This window comes from Molothrus aeneus, chromosome 4, assembly GCF_037042795.1.
Source record: "Molothrus aeneus isolate 106 chromosome 4, BPBGC_Maene_1.0, whole genome shotgun sequence".
Taxonomy (NCBI): domain Eukaryota; kingdom Metazoa; phylum Chordata; class Aves; order Passeriformes; family Icteridae; genus Molothrus; species Molothrus aeneus.
In genome coordinates, this window is record NC_089649.1 from 66,718,972 (window position 1) to 66,730,027 (window position 11,056).

At 41.8% G+C, this 11,056-nt stretch overlaps 1 protein-coding gene across 2 annotated transcripts in view; it reads right to left on the reverse strand.

Annotated features, from left to right (window-relative positions):
- UVSSA (UV stimulated scaffold protein A) overlaps positions 1-10,823 on the reverse strand; it is a 44,223-nt gene extending 33,400 nt beyond the window's left edge. Inside the window, exons 1-6 of one of the 2 annotated variants that reach the window (XM_066549230.1) lie at positions 10,629-10,823; positions 10,064-10,394; positions 6,599-6,719; positions 4,992-5,426; positions 3,803-3,912; positions 3,088-3,216 (exon numbers count right to left, since the gene is read on the reverse strand). In XM_066549230.1, the coding sequence (XP_066405327.1) occupies positions 3,088-3,216; positions 3,803-3,912; positions 4,992-5,426; positions 6,599-6,719; positions 10,064-10,394; positions 10,629-10,726 (1,224 nt within the window). In that variant the 5' untranslated portion in view covers positions 10,727-10,823. Of the gene's footprint in view, positions 1-3,087; positions 3,217-3,802; positions 3,913-4,991; positions 5,427-6,598; positions 6,720-10,063; positions 10,395-10,582 lie in introns of both variants that reach the window. The other variant, XM_066549229.1, reaches the window with a different exon arrangement.
- Between the last annotated feature and the right edge of the window lie 233 nt (positions 10,824-11,056).

Below are 11,056 nucleotides of genomic sequence, written 5' to 3' on the forward strand. Positions count from 1 at the left end.
ATGGAGGAGAAAAGTAAAAGTAGTTATAGCTCATGTCACTATAAACCACTTAAAGTCAAAGTGTCTCACTGTATAAAGTTCTGTGCTTTCCTTCAAGAGACTTTGTATAAAAGGGAAGTTCCCTAAACCTCCAGGAAGTTCTCCTGTGGTTTGAAAAGCAGTTTGACATTTTCATTTTTCAGTAAAGGTAAAAAAGAACTTGAGAGAAAATAACTTGTGCTAATTGTGTAACAGGCTCTGACTGCCAAAGGCACCTGCCTTGGAGGCTTGTGCTCTGTGATATGGAAAATGAAATGAGAAACAATGGAAAGCATGGATGTAATAATAAGGACTGCCAAAAGCACACACCTTGTGAACCAAGCAAATATTTCCTCTGTGGAAAAATTTCCTCTCAGGCCACGTAACCACCAATTTCTTGCTCTCAGTGTAATTTATATCAAGCTACACTGCAGGTATATTCATATTAAACTGCAGCATCAAGAATTACTCCAGATATATACAATTATTTGCATTTCAGCCATATCCATGTGTAACTGATCAGCTAAAAGAGAGTAGCAACGACACATGGCAAATGTAAGGCACCCCAGGACCTTTCCTCTTTGAAGTGGCAATTTAAATCTCTGTGGGATTGAGAGTTATAGTGGAATTCACAGTAATAAATCTCCAGTTTCATTGTCTCTCAATAAACTCTTCCCTTTATCAACTTTCTTGATCTCAGTTTGAGGATGGGTAAAGCCTTTACTCCCTCTGTTCCCAGTCAGAACAGAAAAAAAACCACAGAACAGAACAGATGAAAAGGGGGAAAATCAGTGACCACAGAAACCTGGAGATTGAGCATGAAGAAAATGCAGAAAGTCCCAGGAGCATGGGCAAGCCCAAGTCTCCAGCCAAGCTGCCAAGTCCCTGTCGCTCTGTTTTATATTTGCTAATTAAATAAAACCTCTCTCCCTGAAAGAATGGCTTGCTGTGGTGCAGGATCATAATGACAGTTGAAATGAGCAAGCGCACAAACAATTCACCTTCACATTCTCCAGTTAAGGATACAGCTACCTCAGAGTGCAGAACTGCCATCCTGTCCAAACACAGAGATGGCACAGACCACCCACAAACCCATCTACATGGGACCCTGTGCACTCAGCCACTGATCCACACTGTCCCTCTCTGCTCCCTGAGCTTTATCTCCAGCTGTGCTCATCCCCACACATGAGCAGCCCCAGCACTTGTGGTCCCATGTGCCACCAAATCCCATCTGGAAGGACAGGGGGGCTGGGAGCCGGGGCTGTGCAGGACAGCCAGGCTGTCACTACTGCTTCTCTTGGCTTCAGAGATGCAGAGACAGCAAAACTGGCATGGCAAGAGCTCCAAGGACACGAGGACACCTGGACAAAGCCACAACACCTAACACAGGCAGCAATGCTCAAGAGAAGAGGAGATGTGTGCAGTGTTTCACATGCTGACATGTAAATATTTGACAGATGGGGATTCAATAACCATGGCCTAAGAGATTCTGTTTATTTTGTTCTACTAGACTCCCAATTTGCCATGTTTTTATGTTTCAATAAAGTCATCTGACACATGAATAAAATATAATTTATGCAGTTTCCTTCTGCTGTACAAAGCTCTCTGTGTTCAGGTTATAAATTTAAAATAGCTCAGCACTAACACTAAATTTAGTTATTTTCCACTGGAGAGAAACCCTAGGAATATTTATATATTGTTTTCAATGCTTAAGTTAACTCAGTCTGCATTGCTTCACTTTGAAAGTATTGTGAGCATTATGTGCTTCCTATCTTTGTCCTCTTAACAATGGCATTTATTAGCTTTCAAATTAATAAAGTTATTAGTTTTAAACATGCTATAGAAGCATACAGACAGCATTGGTCACTCTAAGTGGTAACAATACCACTGTTAACACACACACACATCACATTCACACACACACATGAAAATCAAGGCTTGAATGTCTTTTATATCTTACAAGAAATATAGCAACCAATATTCCATGCAGAGGTGCAGCAAATGAAGTCCTGTCAAGCAAATGGCAGGAATGACAGCAGATGTCTGGATTCCTTCATAGCTGGTTGCATAAAGGTAGCACACATATTTCACTGGAGACAAAAGCCTCTGACAAGACAGTCTTTCAGTACTTTTCATTCAGAGTTGGCATTTTTGACTGGTGTGGCACATCAGGAAGTGTTAAGATGATGAACCAGATTAATCTTGATTTAGCTTCATTTGTACAGTGAAGGCAAAGTCTACAACATTTAGTCGTGGCTAAATGAGGCTGCACAATTTAGCTCAAAGTGTTATGTCCAGATCAAATCCTTACAATCCAGTAAATCTAAACCAGACTCTGGACTCTGACCCAAAGCACTTATTTTCATGTCAAGCTATGCAGTTATTTCATTTCATCATAGCCAACAGAAATTAGAATCATGCAGCTCTGCTTTTTATCTATGTAAACAGGCCATAAACTCCTTTTTGGGTCTGAATAATGAATTTGATCTTTCAGCTTCTGTTTACTCACAAAGTCTACCTATTTCACAAGAACTGTCATAGGTAGTTAATCTCTGTGAAATAAGGTTGATAATCTCTGTGAAATAAGTTGGATGCTCTAAACTTTCCTATCATAACCTTAATCTCATTACATGTTTAGTACAGAGTAAATGCTACATAGCAGAGAAATGACTTTCCTGAACTGAGAGACTCTCAGAGTTTAGCAAATTGTGAAAGAATATGAGCAACACAGTCTCTATTGAGAAATATGCACAAAAGAAGCTGAGGACTTAACAGTGTTACACATAAAGCAGCTAAGAGTAAATACAATCTGCACTTACCCACTTCTCTATCCTAAACAACAACAGGGATGCCTAAACAGTTTTGTTCTAATAACCAGGCCCCTGGAATATTATCCAGGTGTTTACTGCTCCTTGAAGGAAGCTACAATCAGCTGAACTAATGTACTTTACAATAAAACCTGTGTTGAAAAGTTTCCCAGGTTATGGCTTAAGAGAAAGAGCATTTTTCTCTACACAAGCTAAACTTTAAATGGCCTGCTCTAGTAAAACAGAATTTTAAGAAACTCACCACTTTTCTTTTTCTTGCTTTAAAGGAAATGTCCATTTCCTTGTATTTCCTCATAGCAGTCTCCATTTTATTCTTGAGTTCAATGGCACGTCTTAGCTGATCATCATTGACTCCTGCTCTAGTAAGTAGCTGCAAACCAAGAAAACAACATCCTTATTCTCTTCTGGAAATCTGAGCCAAAAAATATTTCCAGTTTTCCCCCATAATTAATGAAATAGCATCACAAATTCCTTTGTTGTACAAGTGACAATTAGTGAACCAATTCAATTTCTATCCAGACTATAAAACTAACAGCAACTAGTGAAGCCAAGAATGAACAGATATTACAAACATCTTCTGAGAGTGCCCTCCAGTAGGCCAAATTCCATGCAGGAGGCTCCATGACACACTGCTAAGCTGATAGAGAGCTGTCTAACAAAAATAAGCTGTGTTTTACTTTAAGACTTTGCAAAGAAGCCAAGTTTTACCTATCTTAAAAAAAAAAAAGAGAATTGCCTATAGGTACCACACCCAAGGCTGAGAGCTATCCAACAAGGTCCTGCAGCATCCTTTAGTCCACCCTCACTGAAATGGAAATCTTCTCTGATTGCTCCTGTTTCTTCAACCTTCATTTCCTTGTGGTTCACTCTCCCTCAAGCTGTACTGTATCCCAGTCCTGGTTTCACCATCTTTTTACTAAAAAATGAAGAAAAAAAATTTTCTCTCTTTATCCCACCTGAATCCAGGACTGCACAGAAGGCCAGAACTTATTTCTGAGAAGTTTGTGAGCATCCATGACACTGTTTATGATAGCAGTATTGTCTTCATTCTCTTGCACTTTTATATCTGCTCAAAACAGGGGAAAAGAGATAGTGCATGACATTTATGGTATCTGCACTACAGGAGCTTAAGAAGGCAAATTAAGACATTTGATCACTTCAGGGAGAGTTACAAACATCAGAATGCTTCTCTGCTCAGTATTAATTATTCTATTACTATCCACACACTCAAAAAATCTGAGGAAAATATGAAAAGTGTTCAATCCAACATGGCAGAAAGAGTTGTTTAGCCATCATTATCAAGGAATGACCAAATAAATCACAGACAGGTTCAGTCTTACTATTTTCATTACATCTTGTCCCAAGTTCAAATGAATTATTGTACCAATTTCTTCATATTCAATACAAAATAATCCCTACCCTGGTAGTAACAGGGACTTGATTGTCAAAGAAGCCAAGTATGCCATTATCCAAGTGAAAGTTATACTTTTCACTCATTGTTGTCAGCAAAAAGAGAAGCAGATATCACCCTTACTGTCTGCACATGGAATTCCCTTAGGACAGGAATTGTAAGAGATTTCCAAAACACAAACCATCCTGATTTTTCTACAGGTACCTCACACTAGCAAAGTTATACAAAAATGGTGTAATCACTTCCTAGCAAAACTACTTGCTTGCAAGGAAGAAGTTTCAGAAACATCCAACTGTAAGATTTTTAAACTAGCAGCTTATTCCCCAGCTACAGAGGGAAAGAGGTGAATAGCAAAGAGAAAGAAATTTGTATTTGATAAACAGATTGTTTTTAAACACAAAAGACTCATTATAGCTACTATGAAGTGCTATAATGGTCTTGCAACAACTATTAGAAAAGTTCAGTCTTAGAAGGTAATTAATGAAATCTGCTAATCACACAAAGGAACACCCAAAACAAAGAACAGTTACTAGAGGAACCAGAAATAGAAAAATAAATAATAAACTAAAAAAAAATTTTAAAAAATCAAAGTGGTGTCCAGGAATCCCAAAGCAAAAAAAGTGGTGTCCAGTAACCCCAGCATTCAAGTAACAGAAACAAAACCAAAACCACAAGCACAAAACACTTCAGAGAAAGGATGCCTCCAGCTACATATCAGAAGTTTTTCCAGGTACCTGTGGAGATTTCAAGGTCTAGAGTATATTTATGTGAAATAAGCCCATGGTTCCTAACAAAAGTCTGGTAATCATCATCATCATCATCATCGAGAGCAGGGCCACTGTATCGAACATCTGAGCCTGTGCCTCCATCCAGCTCTTCTTGCTCAGCCTTCTCATCTGCCTCCTTGTTTCCATCAGCTGTAACACACTGAGAAACAGGAAGAATGTCCTTGCTGCAGCAGGGCTGCTCATCATCCATGCACCCCAAAGAGGATGGGGTAACTTCCCCCTGGGAGGATAAGGGGGATGCAGGTCCAGCCTCATTAGCAGATGTTTGTTTGCTGAGCTCAGGGTCAATCTCGTTCACCCCAAAATTGAGAGGATCTGGCATCAGCAGCTGGAAACAGTTTTCCATCTCTGTCAGTGTATCAGCAATCTCTTGGGACATTTCTATCAAGACACAATTTTTTATAAAATCATTAGATACTGTAAAGTGTTAATGTCTGCAGAGCAGACACAGAGGTACAAAGCAAATATGACTGCCAAAGGGGGAAGCCATTTCTCCACTCACAACTGAGCCATACAGATCTTCCTCTTCTGCAGAAATTGTCCTTATAAAAGTGACAATCCCTAAGCAGGAAATCTAGAATTTCAGAATCTACATGCCAGACATGTAGAATCAGGGCTCCTCCTTTCCTTAGCCTCTCTAAAATTTCACTATGTAAAGATTACTCAAGTGGCTTCATAGAATTTGAAGGAAAAGAAGGTTCAATGAGATATTCTTAGTGATGCTGGTGGGTATTCGTTTTACAGCCATGAATTTTATTGCTGTGTGTAGGAATAGCCATGAATGTATGTTATTGCTCAAAGAGATGCTACTGATATAAGTTACTTTAGAAAAGTTAATCTCTTTAAAATTCCACTATAGCGCATGAAAACATTTCCAGCATGCAGAATAAATGCAGACACCATTGCATGCATTACATACACCAAAGTAATTTAATTAAATAACCCTTTAAACTGCAGCATAATATACTTACTACCTCTGTTATTCTTTGGGGTGACAGAAATGTGTCTCTATGCACATATTGCTCAGAGACTCAGGCCCCAGTTACATTTTCTAGCTGCACTGTGACACTTTTCACAGTTATCCTACACTGCATCCAAGATTCCTGTGCAGACCATTGCCTGTATTTCTGGAACACAAGGACTGTATATATAAGTAATGCCATAGGCCAACAAGGCATGGGGAAGTCTGTGCCTAACAGAAATTAAGTCACTAGCTCCAAGAAGTCTCATGATTTGTTTACTTGGGGTGATGCACTCATACTTTACTGAATTAGAGACCAGACCTTTACTTGATAACATTTTCTTTCTTCTCCATCTCTTCCTAGTGAACTCACATGACAGTCACTTCTTTCCCTGATATTCTTTAGGTGACAGAAAGGGAGGGCTAGCTCCAACAAATGCAGTATTCCTGCTTTCTCTGCTCAGCTATTATCTGGGTAGCTATTCTCTCAATTTATTTTATATAACCTTTAAAAAGGTTGCTTTAAAAAGGTTGCTTTAAAAATGAACAAAAAACAAACAAAAAATGCACTAAAAGAAGCAAAGCAACCAACCTTCCATTTCTTTTTCAGTTCTTTTGACTTTTTCTTTGTAAATGTTCTCCAGTCGTTTTTGCTTCTCCTCTTCCCTCCTCCTTTCAGCCACAGTTCTGGCATGCACATCCTGAAAATCCACCTAAGGAGGAAATTAAGAAAAAAGTGTAACATTCATCCTAAGAAATATATAGAAAATCCATTTCCTAAGATCCTTATCTGTGGTGAAAAATCCTGTAACATCAGCCATCAGCCAGAAGCTCAGCAGCATCTCCTTTTATCTCTTCTCCCCCTTGAATCAATAACTGCAGAGTTTTTACTCCTACTAATAAAGGACTGTTGAGAATCAATGGCTTTCAAAAGGAAATCATAAGGTAGAGAAACAAACCCCTTAAACCCCTTAGATTTTCATATCCAGAGTGCAGGAACAAACAGGGCTTTGGGAGACTTCTGTCACAGCACTGGAGACCAGGAGTGAGGGAGAATGAGCAGGAAGAGACTATGCAGGGGAGATATTAAGATTACATGAAAACATCACATCATGTCCACCAGGAATTTTAGGAAAATTTGTAAGCACTATAACAACCAGTGTGTGTGTGTGTGTGTGTATAAAACTTACAAAAGAACTTTGTAAGAAAGGAAAGTAAAAGAGAAGACCTTCAATTTTATTAAGGAAGACCTAATTTGTGATTTTACAATTCCATTGTTGGATTTTGATATTGAGGGAAAAAATATTCAGTCTCACTTCCTTATGGCTGAATTATAAATATTAATCTGAACAACTCAAAACACTGTTTCTTAAAATATTAGCAATATTTGCTTTGGTGTTTGTTTTTTTTTTTAAAGTTTGGTCTTAGAAGGGATTGAAAACACAAAAAAAATTCACTCCTGTTTTAAAGAAGGGAGGCTTGATTGCATTAATGTGGAAGGAAACCTTTTTGAAAGACACAGAATTTCCTTTGATTGCTACCACATAACTTTTATGAACTGCCAGACAGACAGTGCTGAGTAAGCCTGCACTTTGCCGACTGTGCAGCCCACAGACTCTCTTGCAATGTCTCCATCACGAGCACTCAGTGAAGATTTGTCATTCTTTCCACTGCTAGATGATCAAGCATGTCAACATCCACTAGCGGCTCTCAACAACCTACAACAAAGTTCTGGAGTCACACAAATGTTTTTATCTAACAGCTGTCAGAGAAACTGGCATGGAGGGTCTCCATCAGTTTAGGAACAGGCACACTCACCAGGCTGGTTTTTCAGTAGGGAATGGGTGGGCAGAAGGGTGAGAGGGAAGGGATCTGGTTTCACAAGCTACTGCATCAATGCAGAGCACCAGAGTGAGCTTTCTTGGTTTTCAGGACCTGATTTTTCTACAGGTTTGCAAAGCTCCCCACACAGAACTGGGAGAAACAGATCCACCCGAAGAGCAACACTGCCCACAAAAGCAGAACAAAGATGCAGAGCCCAGGAACTGCAGCCACCATTTGCTGCCAGTCAGACTGGAGTGCACAGAAAACCAGACACAGCCACAGCCTCCTAAAGCACAACTTCTGCCTCCTGCCAGAGTACCTGCAGTGGAGTCATCTGCCCATCCTTTCCCAGTCTCTGTACCAAAAGGACCATGAAGCCTTTTATTGCTGGTCTGCAATTATGGAACTAAATGTTTGAGGAGCAAAGAACTGCTCAACTGAAAGCAGCAGGCTGAGACAATTACTGCAACTTTTGTGAAAATATTGGAATACAGCAGTAGCATACTCTGTGTGCACCTGAAATCCTGTTCTGTAATTCCATCCATGCATTCCTCAGCTACAAAGATACCACAATATGAGTCATGTGCCCAAATATGCAAACACTTGGAAATATGTGAAATATTTTTCCCCTTTCTTCTTCTTTTAAACTCTGAGATGGGGGTTTGAAAACAATTACTTTCATATATACTGAAGCATTATTTGCTCTTGAAGTCAAACATTTATAGAGGCACTTACTTGGTACCTATTACTACAGACCTACTAACATTAACAGAGGGGGAAGTTCTTTAGCTTTACACCCTAAAAGAACAGCAGTTGTCATCTTCTGACTGTTTATAGAGTGATTTTGGTGATCATTAAGAAAAACCCAACCAAAACCCAACTATGGGCCACACACAGAGCTAACACTCCACCCAAGCTGCCCCATACTGCTGTGCCAAACCAGTAAAACTCAACAGTGATGTATTTTACCACAAAAAGTAGAAATGCCTCCTCAAAACTTTTGGTTGCTTCTCACACTTCAAGCATTAAGCTGGCAAAAGGCCACTTGGCTCACATCAAATCTTCTGAGTACAAGAGTTACCAAACTACCTGAGATTGCTTCTATTGATATAAATGTTTGTAGAGGAGCTCAAATCCAGCTGCTCTAGAAAACAGCACAGCTTGTTCAAAACCTGGAGAGGGATCCCCCAGTTGTTACTGGGGAGCAGCCACTGACCCCAGGAGCACAGACAGACCTGCCACACTTCAGCAGAGCTGTTGTACACTTGTGTGAAACTGTATTACATGCTAAAACCCCCTTGTCACAGTCTTGCACTTCCTGCCACTGTCATTTTGTTTTCTTCCTTTCTTAAACAAGATAAGAAAGGATAATTCAAAGATAAATCCTATTTTGTGAGCAGATGCCAAAATCTGTATAAAAAACCAGCACAGCACAGTTCAGTAGGGAGCACCATTAGCTTACTGTGGAACCAGAACAACAGAAATACTTCATGTATCACAAAAGCTTTTCATCTGCTGTTAGGAATCTGAATCTGTCTTTGTGAAGAGAAAGAAAATCAGTATGTTTACTGAAAGCCTGTTATTATCATTGTAGTAGTGTGAATGCTAGAATAGTGTTGCAGATTTCACTGTTGCACCTCAGAAGACAGATTAAAGCAGCAGAATGTTCCAAACACAGTAACTTGAAGCGACATCTAAAAGCTAAGGTTTACATGAAATTTCTCTTCCATAAAAGCTCTTTTCTGGCACAGTAACACTGCAGCTGAGGGTGGCAGGCATGTATACTGGCAAAGTTGTACAGTAAAGGGGACCTAGAATGGGGCAGCTCAGTACAGAAATCAAGCTAGTTTAAACTAGCTACAGAAAGATTTAACAGCTGTTTGTCCTCAGTTTAATGCATGACCATTATTGCCCTTGCCAAAAGAGCTAAACCTTGGGGCTCCAGTCAGGAAACAGTGGGTGAAAGCCAGCTAGTGAGCAGTACTCACACCCTGAAAAAGGCACAGCCCAGCCATGAGTACAAGACCAGAGTTTTAAACACCTACAGTACTGCAAGATGAACAGAAAGCCTGGGGTTTGTTTTCCAAAGACCATCCTCAACACGAGGTCTCCTACATGCAATGTTGTCTCCTACAGCTTTCTTTTTTTTTAACATTTATTGGTTTCCTTACTTTAAACATCTCCTGGTGATCATCACCTGATACCACACAGTGGAGTAAAAAACGCCAAGTACCTTCTTGTTCTGCTTTAGGAAGTGGTATCCCAGGGAAAGCTGCTTGTAGGCCTCCCCATATTTCTCGTGCCAGTCCTGCACTGCCCTGATGGCTGCTTTCCTCAGCTTCTGCGCCACCTCCTTGGGCGGGGGAAGCGGCTGCTCGTGGTCTATGCCCACCGTGAGCTCCAGGAACTCCTGGAAGTTGGAGATGAGCAGCGTCCTGAAGTGGTGGGACCTGGCGAACAGCTCCTGCACCACCTGGAAGGCGGAGAAGCGCATCTCGGCGTGCTCCTCTCGGAGCCGCGTCAGCAGCAGGTGGTACGCGTGGCTGATGTGCTCCTCCGACGACCTGAGCAAGGCGAAAACGAAGGAAAAGAAGGAGGAGGTATTAAAAAAGACGCTCATTATGTAAAAACGTAAGCGCGGGGACGTAATTTATTTAAAATTTTAAGTGAACAGCTTCTGCGCTGGCAGCATCCAGTCGCCACAGCAGGCCCCAGAAGAGCACTCGGGGCTGCTCCGCCCGGGACCGCCGACCTGGGGACAACAGCGGGCCCGGCTCCGTCCCTCCCTCCGGCCGTACTTGCAGATCTTCTTCAGCTCCTTCATCCTGCCGGGCTCCAGCTGCGGCTCCCCCGACGTGGTGAGCTCCTCCACCAGCTCAGCCAGGCGCTGCTCCATCTCCGCCGGCACCGAGGCACCGGAGCTGCCGGGACAGCCGCCCCGAAGGTCCCTCAAGGCGGGGGAACCCCGGCCGGCACACAGCAGCACCGACGGGCCCGACCGCGACTGGGCGGCGCCATCTTCCGGCCCTCAGCGGAGCCCCGCCTCTGAGGAAACCCCGCCCCAGAGGAAACCCCGCCCCTTGCGCGGACACGCCTTTTGCATTGACCACGCCCATAAGTACATACGCCCTTCGGTGAGCCACGCCCATATAGAGCCACGCCCACAGAGTGCTGAGCCCGCGCTCCTCCCCATTGACCACGCCTCCGTGTGAGCCCCGCCCCTTTG